This window comes from Oncorhynchus masou, chromosome 18, assembly GCF_036934945.1.
Source record: "Oncorhynchus masou masou isolate Uvic2021 chromosome 18, UVic_Omas_1.1, whole genome shotgun sequence".
Classification (NCBI taxonomy): Eukaryota; Metazoa; Chordata; class Actinopteri; order Salmoniformes; family Salmonidae; genus Oncorhynchus; species Oncorhynchus masou.
Window position 1 is genome coordinate 28,786,096 of NC_088229.1, and position 24,568 is coordinate 28,810,663.

At 39.6% G+C, this 24,568-nt stretch overlaps 1 protein-coding gene across 4 annotated transcripts in view; it reads left to right on the top strand.

Annotated features, from left to right (window-relative positions):
- Positions 1-24,568, top strand: part of clstn1 (calsyntenin 1) — a 63,294-nt gene that overhangs the window by 11,929 nt on the left and 26,797 nt on the right. For 2 of the 4 annotated variants that reach the window (XM_064922877.1, XM_064922879.1), the window contains exons 2-3: positions 15,853-15,975; positions 23,052-23,081. In XM_064922877.1, coding sequence (XP_064778949.1) covers positions 15,853-15,975; positions 23,052-23,081 — 153 coding nt within the window. The remainder of the gene's footprint in view (positions 1-15,852; positions 15,976-23,051; positions 23,082-24,568) is intronic. The other 2 variants (XM_064922878.1, XM_064922880.1) reach the window with 1 other exon arrangement.

The following is a 24,568-nucleotide window of genomic DNA, read 5'->3' on the forward strand; positions in this document are numbered from 1 at the left end:
TGAATCTCTTTGGCGGATGCCAGGAGAACGCTACCTGCCCGAATGCATAGTGTCAACTGTAAAGTTTGGTGGAGGAGGGATAATGGTCTGGGGCTAAGCCCCTTGGTGCCAGTGAAGGGAAAACTTAACGCTACAACATACAATGACATTATAGACAATATTGTGCTTCCAACTTTGTGGCGATAGTTTGGGAAGGCCCTTTCCTGTTTCAGCATAACAATATCCCCGTCCGTGCACAAAGCGAGGTCCATACAGAAATGGTTTGTCGAGATTGGTGTGGAAGAACTTGATTGGCCTGCACAGAGCCCTGACCTCAACCCCATTGAACACATTTAGGATGAATTGGAATGCCAACTGCGAGCCAGGCCTAATCACCCAACATCTGTGCCCGACCTCAGTAATGCTCGTTGCTGAATGGAAGCAAGTCCCTACAGCAAGTTTCCAATATCTAGTGGAAAGCCTTCTCAGAAGAGTGGAGGCTGTTATAGCAGCAAAGCGGGGACCAACTCCAACTCGATTTTGGAATGAGATGTTTTGACTTTTAGTATTTGGTAGCATTGCCTTTAAATTGTCTAACTTGGGCCAAACGTTTTGGGTAGCCTTCCACAAGCTTCCCACAATAAATTGGGTGGATTTTGGCCCATTCCTTCTGACAGAGCTGGTATAACTGAGTCATGTTTGTAGGCCTCCTTGCTCGCACACGCTTTTTCAGTTCTGCCCACAAATTTTCTATAGGGTTGAGGTCATGGCTTTGTGATGGTCACTCCAATACCTTGACTTCGTTGTCCTCAAGCCATTTTGCCACAACTTTGGAAGTAAGCTTGGGATCATTGTCCATTTGGAAGACCCATTTGCGACCAAGCTTCCTGACTGATGTCTTGGGATGTTGCTTCAATATATCCACATAATTTTCCTCCCTCGTGATGCCATCTATTTTTTTTAAAGTGCACCAGTCCCTCCTGCTGCAAAGGACCCCCACAACATGATGCTGCCACCCCCTTGCTTCACGGTTGGAATGATGTTCTTCGGCTTGCAAGCCTCCCCATTTTTCCTCCAAAAATAATGATGGTTATTATGGCCAAACAGTTCTATTTTTGTTTCAACAGACCAGAGGACATTTCTCCAAAAAGTACAATCTGAAAGGCAGCTCCGCAAGGAAGAAGCCACTGCTCCAAAACCATCATAAAAAAATCCAGACTACGGTTTGCAACTGCACGTGGGGACAAAGATTGTACCTTTTGGAGAAATGTCCTCTGGTCTGATGAAACAAAAATAGAACTGGAGAAATGTGTAGAATTGCAGTAAATTGGCTTAAAAATTAAAAAATGGCTTTACAACGCCAAGATAGGGGGCCTCAAATTGGTCTCTAAAAAGTAGCCACACCGATGGCACGGCCTTGCTTATTACCACGCCCACAACATAAGCCCCTTTTTTTCTCCAGATAAAACCCTGTATATAATAATTTGTCAACATATTTCTCTCTTAAATTCCTGTTCTCACGAATGACCTCCAACTGCTCAGGAAGCTGGATAGCCATGCCTCCTCATTGGCTCAGCCTGAATCTCTTAGATTTGAGTGGTTGAAAAATCCTGTTGATTTGACATATCATCGGACTATGTAAAACTTGATTTTAGCTATCCCCCGATCCAGAGTCATACTTAAACCAAATTAGAAAGCATTTTTTTAAAAACTCAGAATGTGTGGGTATCTGATACTAGATCTGCTTTAAGGGCCATCTGTACTGACTCAAGCCCTATCTTTTCAAAATTGTTCATCTTGACTTGACTGTTGCAAAGTTGAAGATGTTGGCTAATAGTAGCGAGCTAGCTTGCCAGTGGGCTATGCTAAGGAATTTTAAGGACGATCTTCTTAGGTAGGAGAACATTTTTGATGCTGTTTTGAAGTGTATGTTGTTTGGAAACATGTTCAAACCTAGCCAGCAGCTAATAGGATTGGGCGGTATCCAGATTTTCATGTCATTATACCGTTTTTCTGTCATCCCAGGATTTACGGTATTACAGGCGTAGTACACAAAGGGGTGCTAAAAAAGCCATGATTTTTGCAATACCATTAACTATTTATTCACCTTTTTTAATACATTTTAATGTTTGTATTTAAGTAAATACCTGCAGTCAACTTGTAAAGTATGTTAAAGCACATTGCGTTCTTCATTTCACCTGTCACATTATTTGACATTTATGAAGCTTTCTGTAGTACAAGAAGAAGATAATATGAAGCTACATTACATTTAATAAAGCCAGATTTGGCTCCAATACTTTCCTAGTATTTCTAACCCCCCTCCAAAAAACCCACAATAATTAACTTATTTCTTTGTATTTTTTCATGGTTTCAGAATACTATCTCTATGGGCCCTACAACCCTTCCAGACATAGCAATATAATATACTATGAGCAATAGGTCTACTGTAGATCGACAGAGATTATGGTCGATCTGTAAATTATGAACCTATATCTTAGATTAGAAATTATATGATTGTTCACAGAAATGTGCTTCACGTACAGAAAATGTGCTGCATTAAAAATCTGGAAGATATCTGTGATTTGTGTCATCCCTCATACTTGCTGTAGTTTACGATCTCTTCGACATAATAGGTTGATCCTGCCAATCAGAAAGACATTAGCAAGAGAATAAGGGGAAAAGGATGACAAAATACTCCTTGGCAAATTACTCATTTTGCAAAAGGTACAGCTATGACTGTTCCTATATCAAAAGTAGACTTTCAGCATCCTTGTCAACAATATTCCCTAAAATGTCTGGTTTTGTAAGCAGAAACTTGAACGTTGTGCGAATTTTGTGCCACTTCTGGCAAGCTTTTACAGTGAACACTGAGGCTGTACCTTTACCCTTATAGCCACAATAGCCTATTGGCTGCTATTTGAGCATAATGTAGGCCTACCAACAAAACCAATAGAGCAAATCCCATAATATTTGCACTTGGAAATAGCTTTTGATTTCTATGATGTAGCCTATATGTGTGTTTGCAGGCCTACATTGCATGAAACTTTAAAAAACGTAACTCCTCAATGTTGACCTGTACTTATCTATAACTGGGCTAATAACTCGCTAACTAGCAAAGAATATCAACAAAAGTGTACACATGAGGCTCTGCGCTCTGATCTGAACTAATCTGAAAAGCGTATTCCCTCAGGAACCGTTCGTGGGCTGTCCCTGCACTACAAAAAAATCACCAACTCAGTTTGTTGCATTGAAAAGGGGCTAATTTTATAATGTTGATTTGATCACAGAAAAAACATTGATCTATATAGTGCAAACTAATGATCGATCTCAGTGAAGTTTTCAATCTCTTGTCACTGCGCGGCATGGCATTTCTGCGTGGCAGTCCTGGAGGAGGTGCGCAGCTTAGAGGTAATGTTGCTTGTCAGAACAGGCAATGAAACTTGCATAGGAAGGGAAAAGCCTCGGCTATCTAACTTTGTTTACGGGTCTTGCTCGTTGCTGAACTTGTGAGCGAATGAAGCAGGGCTCTTTTGTCAATTCATCTCACCTTGATTCCTCGCATAATCTCGTCTCTCCTCAACTCCTTCTAAAAACACATTGGAGAAGAACTCATTAGGCGAGGGACCTTCTCCTCCAATACGGTTGGGAGGGAGGCGAGGAGATGGAATGCAAGAAGACCAATAGAGATTAGCCCAGGAGCATCCCATTATAGGATTAGGTCTAGATGTCTGTAGGTTTACTGTACATGATGGGTAACAGGATTGCATACCAGGTACAGTAGTGTCCTGTGCATGTCCACTGCAGGCTCTACATATTGTTGATATTAAGGTCGACCGATTATGATTTTTCAACGCCGATACCGATTTATTGGAGGACCAAAAAAAGCCGATACCGATTAATCGGACAATTTAATAACATTTTATTTATTTATTTGTAATAATGACAATTACAACAATACTGAATGAACACTTATTTTAACTTAATATAATACAGCAATAAAATCAATTTAGCCTCAAATAATGACATGTTCAATTTTGTTTAAATAATGCAAAAACAAAGTGTTGGAGAAGAAAGTAAAAGTGCAATATGTGCCATGTAAAAACAGCTAACGTTTAAGTTCCTTGCTCAGAACATGAGAAATATATGAAAGCTGGTGGTTCCTTTTAACATGAGTCTTCAATGTTCCCAGGTAAGAAGTTTTAGGTTGTAGTTATTATAGGACTATTTCTCTCTACCAGTTGTATTTCATATACATTTGACTATTGGATGTTCTTATAGGCACTTCAGTATTGCCAGTGTAACAGTATAGCTTCCATCCCTCTCCTCGCCCCTACCTGTGTTCGAACCAGGAACACATCGACAATAGCCACCATCGAAGCAGTGTTATCCATGCAGAGCAAGGGGAATAACTACTCCAAGTCTGAGCGAGTTACGTTTGAAACGCTATTAGCGTTAACCCACCGTTCCTAGGCCGCCATTGAAAATAAGAATGTGTTCGTAACTGACTTGCCTAGTTAAATAAAGGTGTGTAAAATCGGTGTCCAAAAATACAGATTTCCAATTATTATGAATAATTGGGGCCGATTTCAAGTTATCGGCCATTACGATTAATCGGTCAACCTCTAATTGACATCACACATAATAGGTGCGTTAGTGGTGGGCTGGGGTGACTTTAAAGTGGATTCATCCTCAGGGCTCTCTATGTCCACAGGGACAAGCCACATTGGCTCACAGAATGCTCTAAGGTTAGTGCACTGTTTTCCCACTGTTATTGCCTTGTTTGGAAGGGACTGTGCTATTTCAAATCCAAGTTTATTGGTTGCGTACACAGATTTGTGCATATTATCGCAGGTGCAGTGAAATGCTTTCTAGGGCAAATACGTTGTGCTCCAGTGTGCACTGGAATGCTGAAGCAAGCAAATTGATTTGTCTTTGTGAGACAGAAGGACACACACATCAAGCCGTTTGGATCTGAATTCCTCCTCGCTCTTGGCTTCGAGTTAGTTAACCCCTACACATGCACATCATACACATATCTAAATGATTCTAAGCCATCCACATCTCCTTACCTCCATTTTATTATCTTATCTGTCTGGCTCCATGATTAGGGCCTAGACCCATTAGTTTGACTTAATTAGCCTCAATTGCATTGTCTTTGTCTTGCCAAGCACTTAGATAAGTCTGACTAACAGTAAGACAATATGTTTTGGTCATGGGTTCTGCTTGTCCTCAGTTTTTTGGGGGAATAGCAGATTTAGAAAAATGCTGAGTAGATCATGTGTTAAAGCTTTTATACCAGTGGAAACTCGTTTTCTATCTCAATATATAAAATAGGTGTGTGTTTTTTATTTAATTTACTTATATATACATACACACACACACACACAACTATATACATACATACGTACAGTGCATTCGGAAAGTATTCATACCCCTTGACTTTTTCAAAAAAATTATTACGTTAACAGCCTTATTCTAAAATGGATTAAATAAACAACTGTCCTCATCAATCTATACACTACCCCTAATGCCAAAGAGAACAGGTTTGTAGTATTCTGACCCTTTGCTAGAAGACTAGAAAAACTAGAAATTGAGCTCCAGGGCCTCCTGTTACTATTGCTTTTATTTTATCTATATTTAACTATGTAAGTCAGTTAAGAACAAATTCTTATTTTCAGTGATGGCCTAGGAACAGTGGGTTAACTGCCTTGTTCAGGGGCAGAACGACAGATTTTTACCTTGTCAGCTCGGTGATTCGATCTTGCAATCTTTCGGTTACTAGTCCAACGCGCTACAACTCGGCTACTTGCCGCCCCATTGTTCATCCTTGAGATGTTTCTTAAACTTGATTAGTCCACCTGTGGTAAAATCAATTGATTGGACATGATTTGAAAGGCACATACCTGTCTATATAAAGTCCCATATTTGACAGTGCATGTCAGAGCAAAAACCAAGCCATGAGGTCGAAGGAATTGTCCGTAGAGCTCCGAAACAGGATTGTGTCTTTTCACCGTTCTGGGGAAGATTACCAAAAAATGTCTGTAGCATTGAAGATCCCCAAGAACACATGGGAAGAAGTTTGGAACCACAAAGATTCTTCCTAGAGCTGAGCAATCAAGGGAGTCTTGGTCAGGAAGGTGACCAAGAAACCGATGGTCACTCAGACAGCGCTCCAAAGTAGAGGTCGACCGATTAATCGGAATGGCTGATTAATTAGGGCCAATTTATAACAATCGGAAATCGGTATTTTTGTGCAAGTTCTCCCACTTAAAAAGATGAGAGAGGTCTGTAATTTTCATCATAGGTACACTTCAACTATGACAGACAAAATGAGAATGAGAAAAAAAATCCAGAATATCACATTGTAGGATTTTTAATGAATTTATTTGCAAATGATGATAAGTATTTTTATGGCGGTTTTGGTGCAGTGTCTTTTTCCTTGCTGAACGGCCTTTCAGGTTATGTCGATATAGGACTCGTTTTACTGTGGATATGGATACTTTTGTACCTGTTTCCTCCAGCATCTTGCTATTATTCTGGGATTAATTTGCACTTTTCGCACCAAAGTACATTAATCTCTGAGACAGAACGCGTCTCCTTTCTGAGCATTATGTATGACAGCTGCGTGGTCCCATGGTGTTTATACCTGCGTACTATTGTTTGTACAGATGATTGTGGTACCTTCAGGAGTTTGGACATTACTCCCAAGGTCTTGGCTGATTTCTTGTGATTTTCCCAGGATGTCAAGCAAGAGGCACTGAGTTTGAAGGTAGGCCTTGAAATACACCCACAGGTACACCTCCAATTGACTCAAATGATGTCAATTAGCCTATCAGAAGCTTCTAAAGCCATGACATCTTTTTCTGGAATTTTCCAAGCTGTTTAAAGGCACAGTCAACTTAGTGTATGTAAACTTCTGACCCACAGGAATTGTGATACAGTGAATTATAAGTGAAAACATCTGTCTGTAAACAATTGAAGGAAATATTACTTGTGTCGTGCACAAAGTAGATGTCCTAACCGACTTGCCAAAACTGTAGTTTTGTTAACAAGAAATTTGTGGAGTGGTTGAAAAACAAGTTTAATGACTCCAACTTAAGTGTTTGTAAACTTCCGACTTCAACTGTACATGTACGTATTACCTCAATTAGCCCGACTAACCGGTGCCCCCGCATATTCTATACCGGTATACCACTTGTATATAGCCTCGCTACTGTTATTTTCACTGTCATTTTACTGTGTTTTTTTCTTTATTTGTTTATGGTTTACCTAATACCTTTTTTTAAATTTAAGTTGTACTGTTGGTTAGGGCTTGTAAGTAAGCATTTTACTGTAATACCTGTTGTATTTGGTGCACGTGACAAACTTTGATTTGATATCTGAATATAAATAAAAATGCAATAGGCTTTCTTTCCACACTCCACAAGATGAGAGAAACTCCATAAGGTCTTGTGTCCCCCCCCCCCCCCTTAATGATTTAGATGCACTATTGTAAAGTGGCTGTTCCACTGGATGTCAGAAGGTGAATTCACCAATTTGTAAGTCGCTCTGGATAAGAGCGTCTGCTAAATGACTTAAATGTAAATGTAATGTAAATGTGATCTGTAACCGGTTGGCTGTCTGTAGAAAGTATCGAAGTTGAGATGAACCTTTTTTTAAATTAACAACTAAGTAATAATTGTTCTCTTCTCCCATTGATTTTCCAAACCCAAAACCCCAGTCTGGTCTGTTGAAGCTGCTTGTTAAGGTATTCCCGGAAGTATTGGCCTGTTTGAACTGGGTTTTAAAACTCTGTGGTAATAACAACCATTAGTGCTAGCAGGCTACAGACACAAATAATTTGAAATGGTCCAATTAGTAGCTAACATCAGGAAGTGAAATAACTGCCTCATTTGTGCAAATTGGGGCTCAATTTGGATGTTGTTCTTGCTGTCACATGGTGTCAATCTTCACCGCCACTGCACAACAGATTTTGCACTCCAGAGATTTGAATGTTTCCTTTTTTAAAACAATATCCCAAATATACAGTCATTTACACACACTTAATGCGCAGCTGAACCGTAAAGCCAAATTCTCAGGCCGTTTTCAACCAATGTGGCATCGATATGAGCCTGAAACATTTATTATAGTGTCAAAATTTACTACAAAGTGTAAATGGGATAATTTTGGTTAACTCAGTCTCGTCCAAAACTGAGATTTGCGAGATGATTATAAAAAATAGTATGCCAAGGAATAAAAGGTACGCCACAGTTTTCCTTGGGTTAGGTTTATTTCCATCCTGCCCACAGTTTTCCTTGGGTTAGGTTTATTTCCACCCTGCCCACAGTTTTCCTTGGGTTAGGTTTATTTCCACCCTGCCCACAGTTTTCCTTGGGTTAGGTTTATTTCCACCCTGCCCACAGTTTTCCTTGGGTTAGGTTTATTTCCACCCTGCCCACAGTTTTCCTTGGGTTAGGTTTATTTCCACCCTGCCCACAGTTGCCAGTACCCAAATAATCATCAATTTGGCACAAAGCTGCACGCAACACGATTGTAATGCCGGTGGTACATTAGGTTTGACTTTGGATATCCCTCTGGGGCTAGTCATGGACCATCCGTAAATTACTCAATGGACAATATATTACATTTTCAATAGTTTAAAATTTCAATTAGTTAACCTCAAACCAACTATAAACTATTGAGAGTGTTTAATGAACAAAAGGTGTTCATCATGAAAATATTGTTCCATTTACATTGCGTAATTGATTGACGATCCCTAACTAGCTCCACAGATGGGCTATCCGAAGTCCAACCAATTTTGCCACGGTCCCACAGCAGAGGGATGAAGCTAATTGCCGAAAAAAGTTAGGCTACTTAAGTTATCTAGAAGGGTGAGTGACTGTGTACTGTTTTGTCAGAGTGAATGTGCAAACGCTTCCCACGTGCGAACACTCAAGAGACACCCACATCAAAGCACACCCCCAAGACCCAAATCTCGTTCTCAGTCGCATATCCTAATGAGGAGGAAGGAAACAGTGGTTACATCAATTAGTTCACCGCCCCTTAGACAAAAATTCAGACTTCAAGAAATAGGCCATTCGAGGAGTTGCTCTGATAGTCTAATTTGTGTAATTGACCTCCCCCTTGCTTGTACAAACAATGGAGGAGAAAAGAGTAAAGGCCCACCCCACCACATGTCCCATGTCATACCTGGATGTGCCTTTTAAGTAAATCTGGTGATTTTAAGAGGCTTAACATCAATTTCACACGGCGTGCACTAAACGATGTGTTGAATTTCACACTTTAAATAGGATTGTTTTAGCCTATATTCATTTTATAGAAGCTGTGTGTGTGTGTGTGTGTGTGTAAGCTTGAAACTAGTTTTCAATGACATAGCGTGGAGAGTCATGGCATGTTTTCAGAGGGAATGTTTCCACATTTTAGGTTGCCACTTGTTTAGAGGGGAAAGAGTCTCCTTTGACTTTCTCACTCTTGGCTGAAATAGTAACTATCAACTCCTTCTGAATATAAAAAATCCTAATCTCTTTTCATTTTTTACTCTAGTCTAGCTGTAGGGTGGTTTGATGGTTTGTGAGCAATGCTCAGTATTTTATTGTTCTTGATTCAGGCAATTACTATCTCATCTCACTGTCAGTCACCACATGCCCCTTTCACATGTATGACTCATGTCTCTCACACATTGCAGAGCAATTAGATACAAGGTTCAATAACACTACCAGAGATGGTTAGCTTGTGAATGACCATGTTCTGCTGTATCTGTACCAGTGGGCTGGCAAATAGGGTAGATTGCTTGCTGGTTTGTACATTCTGTCCCAGCTGATGAAGTGAAATTATGTTATATTGTTGAAGTGAAAAATTGAGTTTACCCAGGAGAAACACTATTGTTGTTTACACAAGACATCTATAATTCATTTGATAGCAGTAGTGCTCCACATAATAGAAAGAATGGCATAGTGCTGTGATATATATAAGGTTATCCCATGTAGTCAGGACACTCAAAAATTAGGCAGTCCCAAGTTATGGTGTGGTTGATCATTGGAAAAGCAGCATGCCCACGGATGTGACCTAAATGTATCCCTCTGTTGGGTTGAGATTCTGTGGAGACTTAAAGCAGCTTATCGAGGTAGTCTGGTCTTGCAATCTGTCTATAGACAACCACCACACTTCAGGTCATGTGAGACATGCTGTTAAGGTGTTTTCGGTGCTCCATCCATTCTGATTCGTCAAAAGCCCCATTCGGTCTCCCAGAGCCATATATTTAGATTACACTTTGTGTATACAGATTATTAAGAACACCTACTCTTTCCATGACAGACTGACCAGGTGAATCCAGGTGAAAGCTATGATCACTTATTGATGTCACTTGTTAGTGTAGATGAAGGGTTAAAAAAGGATTTTAAGCAATAAGACAATTGCGACATGAATTGTGTATGTGTGCCATTCGGATGGTGAATTGGCAAGACAAAATATTTCTGTGCCTTTTTGAACTGGGTATGGTAGAAGGTGCCAGGCGTACTGATTTATATGAAGATCTGCAATGCTGCCGGGTTTTTCACACTCAACAAAGGACATCCAGCCAACTTGACACAACTGTAGGAACTAATGGAGTCAACATGGGTCAGTATTATTAGAGGTCGACCGATTTATGATTTTTCAACGCCCTTAACGATACTGATTTAATGGAGGACCAAAAAAAGCCAATAACGATTAATTGGCTGATTTCAAAAATAAATGTATAACAATAATTGAAATGTATTTATTTTATTACTTGAATGATTTTAAAAAATATATAAATTTGTAATAATGACAGTTACAACAATACTGAATGAACACTTATTTTAACTTAATATAATACATAAATAAATAATACATTTAGTCTCAAATAAATAATGAAATATGTTCAATTTGGTTTAAATCATGCAAAAACAGTGTTGGAGAAGAAAGTAAAAGTGCAATATGTGCCATGTAAAAAAAAAAAAGCTAACGTTTAAGTTCCTTGCTCAGAACATGAGGACATATGAAAGCTGATGGTTCCTTTTTTAACCTCTTGGATCTACCCATCTCGGATCCGGGAGAATTGTCATCAACTGACACTAATTAGCATAACGCAACGGACATAAATATTACTAGAAAATATTCATATTCATGAAATCACAAGTGAAATATATTGAAACACAGCTTAGCCTCTTGTTAATCACCCTGTCTCCACTGTGCCAGAGTGCAACGGCGGCGAGCTTTACACCACACCAGCTGACACTTGGCATTGCTCATGGTGATCTTTGGCTTGTGTGCATTTGCTCGGCCATGGAAACCCATTTCATGAAGCTCCCGAAGAGCAGTTTTTGTGCTGACATTGCTTCCAGAGGCAGTTTGGAACTCAGTAGTGAGTGTTGCAACTGAGGGCAGACGTTTTTAAAGCGCTACGGGCTTCAGCGGTCCTGTTCTGTGAGCTTGTGTGGCCTACCACTTCGGGGCTGAGCCGTTGTTGCTCCTAGACATTTCCACTTCACAATAACAGTAGGGCAGCTATAGCAGGACAGAAATTGGATAAACTGACTTGTTGGAATGATGGCATCATATGACGGTGCCACATTGAAAGTCACTGAGCTCTTCAGTATGGCCTGATCTACTGTCAATGTTTGTCTATGGAGATTGCATGGCCGTGTGCTCAATATTCTACACCTGTCAGCAACGGGTGTGGCTGAAATAGCCGAATCCACTCATTTGAAGTGATGTCCACATACTTCTGGTCATGTAGTGTACCTCCGGATTACATTAAAGACATGTAGGCTACAACTTTGGAATAATTTGAATAATTAAGTACAACTAAGTAGCCATGATGATATGACAGGATAGACAAAGTAATGTGTTAAATTATATCATGTCACTTTGTAAAATAGTAAAATTAATATCACGTAATCCATATACAGTGGGGCAAAAAAGTATTTAGTCAGCCACCAATTGTGCAAGTTTTCCCACTTAAAAAGATGAGAGGCCTGTAATTTTCATCATAGGTACACTTCATCTATGACAGACAAAATTAGAAAAAAAAATCCAGAAAATGACATTGTAGGATTTTTTATGAATTTATTTGCAAATTATGGTGGAAAATAAGTATTTGGTGAATAACAAAAGTTTATCTCAATACTTTGTGTTATACCCTTGGCAATGACAGAGGTCAAACGTTTTCTGTAAGTCATTGCAATGTTTTCACACACTGTTGCTGGTATTTTGGCCCATTCCTCCATGCAGATCTCCTCTCGAACAGTGATGTTTTGGGGCTGTTGCTGGGCAACACGCACTTACAACTCCCTCCAAAGATTTTCTATGGGGTTGAGATCTGGAGACTGGCTAGGCCACTCCAGGACCTTGAAATGTTTCTTACGAAGTCACTACTTCGTTGCCCGGGCGGTGTGTTTGGGATCATTGTCATGCTGAAAGACCCAGCCACGTTTCATCTTCAATGCCCTTGCTGATGGTAGGCTTTGTTACTTTGGCTGATGATATTACTAGTTTATCTAGCGTGTTCTTCATTACATATAATCGAAGCGGTGCGCATTCGCGAAAAAGGACTGTCGTTGCTCCAACGTGTACCTAACCATAAACATCAATGCCTTTCTTAAAATCAATACACAGAAGTACATATTTTTAAACCTGCATATTTTGCTAAAAGAAAGGTTAGCAGGCAATATTAACCAGGTGAAATTGTGTCACTTCTCTTGCGTTCATTGCATGCAGATTCAGGGTATATGCAACAGTTTGGGCCGCCTGGCTCATTGCGAACTCATTTCCCAGATTTTTACGTAATTATGACATAACATTGAAGGTTGTGCAATGTAACAGCAATATTTAGACTTTATTTATTTAGATAATATACGGAACGGTTCCGTATTTCACTGAAAGAATACACGTTTTGTTTTTGAAATGATAGTTTCCGGATTTGACCATATTGATGACCAAAGGCTCGTATTTCTGTGTGTTATTAGGTTATAATTAAGTCTATAATTTGATAGAGCAGTCTGACTGAGCAATGGTAGACACCAGCATGCTTGTAAGTATTCATTCAAACAGCACTTTTGTGCGTATTGCCAGCAGCTCTTCGCAATGCTTCAAGCATTGCGCTGTTTATGACTTCAAGCCTATCAACTCCAGAGATTAGGCTGGTGAAACCGATGTGAAATGGCTAGCTAGTTAGTGGGTTGCGCGCTAATAGCGTTTCAAACATCACTCGTTCTGAGACTTGGAGTAGTTGTTCCCCTTGCTCTGCATGGGTAACGCTGCTTCGAGGGTGGCTGTTGTCGATGTGTTCCTGGTTCGAGCCTAGGTAGGGGCGAGGAGAGGGATGGAAGCTATACTGTTACACTGGCAATACTAAAGTGCCTATAAGAACATCCAATAGTCAGATGTATATGAAATGCAAATGGTAAAGAGAGAAATAGGCCTATAATTCCTATAACTACAACCTAAAACTTCTTACCTGGGAATATTGAATATTCATGTTAAAAGGAACCACCAGCTTTCATATGTTCTCATGTTCTGAGCAAGGAACTTAAACATTAGCTTTATTACATGGCACATATTGCACTTTTACTTGTGAACATGTTTCATTATTTATTAAGTTGGTTTTATTGATTTATTATATTAAGTTAAAATATGTGTTCATTCAGTATTGTTGTAATTGTCGTTATTACCCCCCAATTTTTTTGTTGTTGTCAGATTTAATCGGTCCCGGCTTTTTTGGGGTCCTCCAATAATCGGTATCGGCGTTGAAAAATCATAATCGGTCGACCTCTAGTTGTTTCCCATTCCACAATTACTAAACACAACCAAATGTTTGCACAGGAGAAAATGTAAAAGAAAAATTGTGTTACATTTTAGATGGCTAATGGGATTTGCCAGTCTTGGCCACATGCAAAATGTAGGTAGGTAGATGTAACTTCCAGGCTTTCATGGTCCTCTAGACACAGTTTCACGAGGTATAGATAAACTGCTTCTTTGAACTACCTTGAAAAGAAGCATAGTGTTTGGTTTGTTTATCTTTTATGGGCAACCTATGATTTGGTTCTTTGATTAAATTGTTTCTATAAGCAGAATGTAACCACAAGACTGGCTCAAGGGGTCATTCTGAGGTCAGGACACTTGAACTTTAGTTCAACATAAAATTGTATTTGTCAAATGCGCCGAATACAACCTTAGTGAAATGCTTACTTACAAGCCCTTAAACCAACAATGCAGTTTTGAAAAAATAGATAAGTTAAAAAAACAAATACAAAAAAACATTGAGATTTTTGATTTATTTAAGAGCAGCTGTAAAGTAACAGTAGCGAGGCTACATACAAGGGGTACCTTGTATATTGTTTTGAGTTCCTTATTTTGCCATCTTCCTGTCAGATCAATTAATCTATTACCACTCTCAGGATCCCAACAGACAACACATGCCTGGTCAGTTTACCGTATTTCTTATCATGCCCCATGCCCGTCTCTGTCAGTCGGCCACATTCATCGGTGTCAGTGTTGACATCACCAACACCTAGCTAGTCACTCTTCTGATTCAGGAGTGGCTCCATATTTACTTTGAGAGTGCGATTCCAATATCCCTTGCTCGCATCAACACATGTTTGTAATCCAGCCCAAATGTGTCACTCACTGCATCTTTTTCTGCATCCGCCAGCTAAAAGTGAATCCTGTCTGCAGCTGGGGCCGTGTCCCGGGCCAACAGACTAGAGCACAAAGCTCTAATGAGCCAGACTGCTGGTCCACACAGTTTCTGCTGGGACTCAAGCTGCAGGAGTCATTGGCCCGATGACAATGCTGTCAAACCTCATCCACTTAGTGTGGCTGAGTCAATGTTTCCCCTACCATTACTTGGCATAAGCGGGCAATGAGCGGTGCACCCCCAACTGGCTTTGGTGCTCTTTGCTGAAGAATTTGACTTCAACTGGAAGAAACTGTGTCAGCACCTCTAGATTTGCTGCAAGTGCCTTTGCGCAATTGTGTATGTATGCATTGATATCTTTCAGAAAAATACATGAATTGTGTAGCCAAGCTTGAGCAGGCTTTGTTTACGGGGCCATGACAGAGGTGTAGGTGGGTGGTAGAAACTCCCAAGAGGCAAGGTCAGTCTAAAACAAAGACTTTAACTTGTGACTGAGTGAACATTTTAATTTAAGGTACATTGTTGGAGCCCAATGAGCTCTTGCTCTCTTAATTCAAAGGGATTTATTGGCATGCGAAATAACATGTTACATTTCCAAAGCAAGTTGAATTGTTAATAAATAAAAGTGGCATAAACAATCAGAAATGAACAGTATATATTACATTTGCAAACGTTTCAAAAGAACTGAGACATTTTAAATGTTATATTACTGGTTATGTACCGTCTTGTAACAATGTAGTACGAAAGGGGAAATAAATGGACTTAAATATAGTTTGTATTTACAATGGTTTTACTTCACTGGTTACCCTTTTCTTGTGGCAACAGGTCACAAATCTTGCTACTGTGGTTTTTCACCTAATAGATGTGGGAGTATATCAAAATTGGATTTGTTTTTAAATTCTTTGTGGGTCTGTATAGGGATAGCTCTGTGTCTCGGTCTCTCTCAGTATCTCTGCCCAGCTGAAGGTGTTTAGAGAATCCTGTGCTTGAAGGCTGGCTGATTACTGGAATGTCTTCAAGTGTGCCAGTTCAGGACTAGATGATTGGGAGAACGGCCCACAGTAGTCCTATAGTTTCAAGTATCGGGTCAGGCCGCTCCACTTTTAATTTGCCCTAAGGCTTTTACCTCTGTCCCTGAATCAGGTGCTTCAAAACCTTGTATGTTTTTCTTATGAAAATGCATGGGAGCTAATTTTGTCTCTTTCTCTCTTCTATAGTTAATAAGCACAAGCCATGGATCGAGACCACGTATCATGGCATCGTAACAGAAAATGACGACAAAGTACTTCTGGACCCTCCACTTATCGCCCTGGACAAAGACGCCCCACTGCGCTACGCAGGTGAGAGAGGAGCTTTTTCTTCTACACTAACCTGATAGGTCATTTTCTTTAAACCCCTCGATTCATGGATTCTGTTTTTTCTCTCCTTTCATTTACCATAAGGCGGTGAGAAAAAATATAACCATTACAGATTCATTAGATTGAATCAATTTCCAAAATTCCAGGTGTACAATGCTGCAAGTCAGAGGTTTGATAGCGAGCAGTCACAAAAATGTCATAATTTATTGTTTTTCATTGGTTACTCATGCTGCTTTGCTCTTCAGAGACTTTTCAGTAGTGAATTGGGGATGCAGTCGCTATACATGATACAATGTTATAGCATTCATAGGGAATCTATTTACTTGATGTCTCTATATGATCTTAAACCCACTTTGACCTCTGTAGTATGTGAAGAAGCATCAAGTTAATTTCTTTAATTTACGGCCAAGCTATGTCATCTGTGCTCCTTCTGCAAAGTCCAGTCATACACTCTACGTTAATATTCGTTAAGTGCGCCACCCAGTTGTTCCAAATCTGCCAGGGGAGATATTGCATATTAGATTTGTTTTTACCACACAGCGGTCGGCAGCTGGTCCCCATATCCACCCTAAGGATCCTTTCATATCCAGATCAATCAGAAGTTTCCCTTTTAATGCTCATCTCCGAGGAGAGGCACAATTAAACTGATATGTGCCACGGCAGCATTAGGGCACTTTTTTTTTTTTTTTTAAATCATACAAGAGATTGACTTTGGCTGAGGTTCAAAGCACCGCGGTATTGGGAATGGCTTTTTTCCCCTCCATCCCATTCATTCTGGGATCTTCAGTACTCCCTACACAACTCTCCCATGTCCCTTGTTGTGCCCTTGCCCCTTTATTTTTTTATCACACATTAAGTGAATTTACTGTACTTATTATGTTCCTGTTATATTCTAGACTAGAACTTGACCACAATGAAATGATCCGTCTACTCCAGATTGATAATGTATTTGAATTGAACGACAGGGTGCATAACCCAGCCCAATAGAGAACTCAACGTGAAGAGGAATCAAAATGCCCATTCATTGCACAACGATGGGTTCCTCTTACAGTAGTAAATTGGAGTTCAATGGAGCGTTCCACGCTGCCCTTCTTTGTACACCACTCACCCCTTTGATGAGGAGGGCAGGGAAAGTGGACAGCGTGTCCCAGAAAAGTACAAACAAGGTTCACTGCAGTGCCACTGTACTCGATGGGATGAGCAGGGATGCTGAATCCATGGCTTGAATGTCTGTGTGAGAATGGTGTGTTGGTGTGTGCCATACATCATTGGTGTGTGCATTAGAGGTCGACCGACTATGATTTTTCAACACCGATACCGAGTATTGGAGGACCAAAAAAAGCCGATACTGATTAATCGGCCGATTTTAAAATATATATATTATTTAAAAAAAACTATGTATGTATGTATGTATGTGTGTATGTGTATGTGTATGTGTGTGTGTGTGTGTATTTGTAATAATGACAATTACAACAATACTGAATGAACACTTTTTTATTTTAACTTAATATAATACATCAATAAAATCAATTTAGCCTCAAATAAATAATGAAACATGTTCAATTTTGTTTAAATAATGCAAAAACAAAGTGTTGGAGAAGAAAGTAAAAGTGCAATATGTGCCATGTAAAAAAGCTAACGTTTAAGTTCCATGCTCAGAACATGAGAACATATGAAAGCTGGTGGTTCCTTTTAACATGAATCTTCAATATTCCCAGGTAAGAAGTTTTAGGTTGTAGTTTATTATAGGACTATTTCTCTCTATACCATTTGCATTTCATATACCTTTGAATATTGGATTTTCTTATAGGCACTTTAGTATTGCCAGTGTAACAGTGTAGCTTCCAGGAACACATCGACAACAGCCACCCTCGAAGCATCGTTACCCATCTCTCCACAAAAGCCGCAGCCCTTGCAGAGGAAGGGGAACAACTAGTCCAAGTCTCAGTGCGAGTGACGTTTGAAACGCTATTAGTGTGCACCCCGCTAACTAGCTAGCCATTTCACATCGTTACGCCAGCCTCATCTCAGTTGATAGGCTTGAAGTCATAAACAGCGCAATGCTTGAAGCATTGCGAAGAGCTGCTGGCAAACGCACGAAAGTGCTGTTTGAATGAATGCTTACGAGCCTGCTACTGCCTACCACCGCTCAGACTGCTCTATCAAATAATAGACTTAATTATAACATAATAACACACAGAAATACGAGCCTTTGGTCATTAATATGGTCAAATCCTGAAACTATAATTTTGAAAATAAAACATTTATTCTTTCAGTGAAATACGGAACCGTTCCGTATTTTATCAAACGGGTGGCATCCCTAAGTCTAAATATTCCTGTTACATTGCACAACCTTCAATGTTATGTCATGATTACATAAAATACTTGCAAATTAGTTCGCAACGAGCCAGGTGGCCCAAACTGCTGCATATACCCTGACTCTGTTGCACAGAACGCAAGAGAAGTGACAGAATTTCCCTAGTTAAAAGAAATTCATTTTAGCAGGCAATATTATCTAAATATGCAGGTTTAAAAATATATACTTGTGTATTGATTTTAAGAAAGGCGTTGATGTTTATGGTTAGGTACACATTGGTCCAACGACTGCTTTTTTCCCAAATAAGCTTGTTATATCACCCATTTGGTGAAGTAGGCTATGATTCAATGATAAATTATCAGGCACAGGATCGATTATATGCAATGCAGGACAAGCTTGATAAACTAGTAATATCATCAACCATGTGTAGTTAACTAGTGATTATGTTAAGATTGATTGTTTTTTGTAAGATCTGTTTAATGCTAGCTAGAACCTTACCTTGGCTCCTTGCTGCACTCGCATAACAGGTGGTCAGCCTGCCACGCAGTCTCTTGTGGAGTGCAATGTAATCACCATGATCGGTGTCCAAAAATGCCGATTACCGATTGTTATGAAAACTTGAAATCGACCCTAATTGATCGGCCATTCCGATTAATCAGTCGACCTCTAGTGTGCATGCATCGTCGTGGCTGTGTCAGTCTGTCCATATGTGTACGTGTGGGTGTGTTCACTGGTGCAGCGATGGTAGGTTTTTAAGCTGCGGGAAGCTTGAAAATGAGCACAGCAGCCATAGAAATAGCCAAGCCCGGAACTACAATACAGGGACACAGTCAAGGACTCCTGTAGCATTTGGCCACAACAACATTTGGGTTACTTATTTCCTAATGTGACTCTGAGTAGTAGGGACATCTGTACTGGTCATTAGAGTATGATGCAGTATGGACATTTTGCCTTAACATGAGAGCAATTCCTAATTCCTAATTTTATTCCAAGACAATGACCGTTGAATTGATCTGGCTTGTTTGTGTCTGTTTAGTGTACCATTGATACCATTTACCAATATCCCCCTGTTATTTTGTATGATTTATCTTCCTTGGAATGTGATTAGTGTTGACAGGAACTCCTGCTACTGAAGGTTGGTGATGAGCTAGCCTAGCTCTCTAAAATCTGTGTTTACATCAGGAAAGGGGGCTGTAGTATAACAAACAGGAGTGCAGTCAGAACAGCTGCTGTAAGAGCCTCTAAGTCAAAGATATTTGTGAAACATCCTTTGACTCCTCCATTGTGAATTTCATATTCTCACATATCCCTAAAACATAGAATTCGGGTTACCACAGAACCAATTAAGTCACCATTTGATCTGCTAAACATCATTTTACTACCCCATTGTGGAGTTCACATTGTCACGTAGCCCTCAGTTCAGGTGTCGGCCTATTCTTACGACATCCGCCATCGGCCGGCAATACAAAGGCCATCAAGGGGCCTAGAATCAATACACATTGAGCTGGGATGATGTCTTGTAGAAAATGACGGGGGCTTGTAGCCAGAGCAGAGGGCCAAGGCACACAGGGTAGGCTGTGGGTAGAATTTCCCGAGTCTCAGCTATGTTGTCATTCGGGCTGGGGAGAGCATGGGGTGGGGGGAGGCCCAAAACTTCCACCGCATGGTTGGTCCTGAACAGAAGCCCCTAATGGGAAATCCATTTCTAATTGTCTAGGTAAAAAATAGTCGGACAGCTCACCCCACAAGAGGCCAGGGACACGGGTCGTAAACAATCAACCAAGCAGAACCGGTCTAATGTTAGCTGACCCAGGAGTAAGCTGTGAAGTTGTATCTCAACGCTCAGTTTGAAATACTGTATGTTAGCTTTTGGTTTAGTAGCACTTTTTCTGTGAGTACAGTCTAATGCCAATGGCATAAGAGTTTTGATGAACTACATTTTTATTCAGACTACACAGTAATGAGTAAGTAGTAAGGTAACAACTTCCTAACAGGTCTGCTGAGATGAATGCTGCATTGTCATTACTGTGTCCAAACCTTCTGACGTAGGCTCGTAAGCTACAGTATCATCCTAAATGATTTTGTTTTCTATGTCATTCATCAGGAACTAGCGTTGGGCGGTATCCAGATGTTCATACCGTTTCTGTACCATACCGGGTATACAGTATTACCAAATGTGCACACAAGGGGTGCTACTTAGATTAGATTTTTTTAAATCGATTTATCTAGCTATCTATAATATAATTGTTTTTGATGAACAAAAAATGTAGGCAACAGGAGGGGATTGAATGTCTGCTATAACTAAGAAGCTTGATCTTGGCATCAAGCCACTTACTGTTGACTAACCCCATTCTGTACAAATGTGTGCAACCGCAGCATTCAAACGACTGTAGCGACTGTGTTGGCATCAAAATCTGGGGTGTGAACTACGTTTCTATTCAAGCGTTGATTGACATGGAAATGGCCCAATAGTATTGGAGAAAAGTTGAAAAAACAGACCCCTCTGACGCTGTATGTCGTAACGTACAGCACGCATAATGCAACTCATTCTGTGTTGTACAGCCTGTCTCCACCAGGTGTAATTCTCCTCTCGCAGATTAAAAACAAGAAAGTGACAGGGATATGGTAAGGGGGATACCTAGTCAATTGTACAACTGAATGCATTCATTTATTGTGTCATCATTGCAAGCCATCATGACTCCCAAAAGCCACGATAGCCGCTGTTTACTTCGAAAGAACTTTCGCGCCGCCCTAAAAACCTGATTCAAATTTGACACAAACCTTCAAATGGGTATGTAATGATACATTATAAAAGTTCTTTATAGTGTTTTATTTACATTTTAGAGGTGATAAGTTGGACAGATGGGGTGAAAAAAAGCTGTTTGCCCACACGGCTTATCTCTTCCGTTCCTCCATTTCTAAAAAGAACCTATGGAGCTCATTGCCTTCTTCAGTCATGCAGAGACAGGCAGCATGAAGGTCTCGTCATTGATTTTGCTGGAAGGGGGAGAAATTGTGCTTTACAATGGTATTCATATTACAGTTGACCTTTAAGTATTATGTTTTTTGGGCCATAAAATAAGGTAAATTGTACGTTACAGCGTGATGTACAAACGTCCGTTAGCTAACTATAGCTAGCAAGTTAGCAAACCGAATGCATAGCTGGAGCCCTGAGCTGAATATAATTTGACCGATTGTAGATTCCTTAGTTAAACATAACTTATAAGCAGCGGTGTAACAATCCCACAAAGTACAAAATTTGCATTTTTTTTTTTACGGTATTGAAAATCATGCCGTCGATATTTTGAAAAACCTCAAACAGTATAAACTGTATATCGCCCAAGCCTACCAAGAAATGCAGAAATATTTTGCTGGTTATCGTTGTCTCTTAGCATGTCATGTGCAAAATGGTAAATCTTTGTGCAAAATGGTAAATCTTTGGGCAGTAGAAGCTTATACTGTAATGTTTCTTTGTAACCTCTTCTTACTTTTCCCCTAAGGAAGGGGGCTTTTTGAGCTGTGTATTGATTTGCACATCAAATTTGAATCCAAACTCTCAATGTGAATGTGTATCCATATATGGCAAAAGTATTTACAGTTGAAGTCAGAAGTTTAGACACTTAAGTTGGAGTCATTAAAACTAGTTTTTCAACAACTCCACAAATGTCTTGTTAATAAACTATAGTTTTGTCAAGTCTGTTAGGACATCTACTTTGAGCATGACACAAGTAATCTTTCCAACAATTGTTTGCAGACAGATTTTTTTCACTTAAAATTCACTATCACAATTCCAGTGGGTCAAGTTTACATACACAAAGTTGACAGTGCCTTTAAACAGCTTGGAAAATTCCAGAAAATGTCATGGCTTTAGAAGCTTCTGATAGGCTAATTGACATCATTTGAGTCAATTGGAGGTGTACCTGTGAATGTATTTCAAGGCCTACCTTCAAACACAGTGCCTCTTTGTTTGACATCATGGGAAAATCAAAAGAAATCAAATGCCTGAAGGTACCACGTTCATCTGTACAAACAATAGTACACAGGTATAAACACCATGGGACCACGCAGCCGTCATACCGCTCAGGAAGGAGACGTGTTGTCTCCTAGAGATGAACATACTTTGGTGCAAAAAGTGCAAATCAATCCCAGAACGACAGCAAAGGACCTTGTGAAGATGCTGGAGGAATCCGGTACAAAAGTATCTATATCCACAGTAAAACGAGTCCTATATCGACATAACCTGAAAGGCCACTCAGCAAGGAAGAAACCACTGCTCCAAAACCGCCATTAAAAAAGCCAGACTACATTTGCAACTGCACAAAGTGGAAAAATTGCTCAAGGACAACAAAGTCAAGGTATTGGAGTGGCTATCACAAACCCCTACCTGAAACGTTTGACCTAAGTTTAACAATTTAAAGGCAAGGCTACCAAATACTAAGTGAGTGTATGTAAACTTCTGACCCACTGGGAATGTGATGAAAGAAATACAGCTGAAATAAATAATTCTCTATTATTATTTTGACATTTCACATTGTTAAAATAACGTGGTGATCCTAACTGACCTAAGACCGGGAATTTTTAATAGGATTAAATGTCAGGAATCGTGAAAAACTGAGTTTAAATGTATTTGGCTAAGGTGTATGTAAATTTCCAACTTCAACTGTATCTTGTCCTCTCTGTGTAACCTCTGATATTAAACTTTTCTGACTGACCTGGGTTGATTTTCTCTCCCTTCTTGTAGAAAGTTTTGAGGTGACCTTCACCAAAGAAGGTGATGATGGGCTCTTTCTCCTGTCTTGTGCTCAGTTTTTTTATTATTAACCCACTAACGCAAACTAGCATCCACACTTTTACACAGAAACTCCTGCCATGCTCTTTAATCTCCTCCCCATTTGTTTTTGTTTAACTTTTACTTTTCTCTCACCCCAAATTTTTGGAAAATACAACTGGATGAAAAGTGTGATGTGGGGCTGCGTGTACTTAGAAATATCTGTGCATGAGACATCCATTGTAGTTTGCAGACCCTAACAGTATTTCAGCCACAATCAGGGAAAAGGTGCTAAAGTCAGGAGTTGGTCTCAAAGATGTCTGTCATTTTGGCAAATTCATCATGAACAATCAACCAAGACTGATATCAAAACCAATTTGAGACAATTACTTTAAATTAACAATTCTGCCTTGAGTTGAATATTTATTAAGAAAATACAACCTGGTGAAACCCGTGCTAAATGTTGGGAAATTAAATTTGATAATGACAATTTATTATGTATGGACAATAAACAGCACACCAATATCATTGGTGCCTCTCAAAAAAGAACCAAATTGAAATAAATGTGCCAGTATTACTTAAAAATAATTATATTTAAGATGATTTTCACACAATAACCATGATTTTGACTACAGGCAACTTGTAATTTCTCGATTTTTCAAAGCAAAGTCACTGAGGTTGTTAATGCAAACTCTCTCTGCTGTGAGGTTTCTGTTGTCGCATCTTTTCCACCACTAATCTCTACCATTAGCATGGCTGCAGTTGTCATTTGATGTGGATGTCAAGCAAGTTGATATTTCTAACCCCAGTTCTCATCCAGTACTTTTGTTTGACTACTGCTATTGTACTGGTTTGATCCTCTATGATTTAATTTTGTAATCATTTCTAAATAGTTTGGGGTGCGAGGAAAAATTACACAGGAAGACTTCCTTCACTCCAAAATGAACTTTTAATGGATTATTTAAATTTGTTCATTTAGTTTTTGTTCACTGTATTAGGTTTAGTGCCATTTGATAACGGACCACGCACCATCATAATTGTTTCATATTACTTCTACTGTAAACTTTTAATATTTTGATTTAGGGGTTCCTTTCTTTTTCCTATGTTCACTCCTTCTTTTCTTCTGAAATAGCCCTGTAATTTATAGCCTGACAGTGAAATGCACCGATTTTAATATCTTGCTCCAATATTGGCTTTGCACTCCCTCTTTGTTTTGGTTTGATTAGTTTAATTGTTGTGATGTAAAGTACTCCTGTGAAATGCCTGTCCACATATTTATTGGTTTCAACATGCATGACTGGATGCGATGTGATCAGTCAGCCCACTATTATGCTAAATACCCCCTCCCTCCTCCTCCCCTCAAGTACTCACCCATACAACAATGCTTCTGGCTTCCTCCACAGACACCCCTTGCCCCCAAATGTACACATCCCTGGCTGCCAAAACCTTTGGCTGTTCTTTAAGTTTGTGTATACATAGTGTTTTCTTAC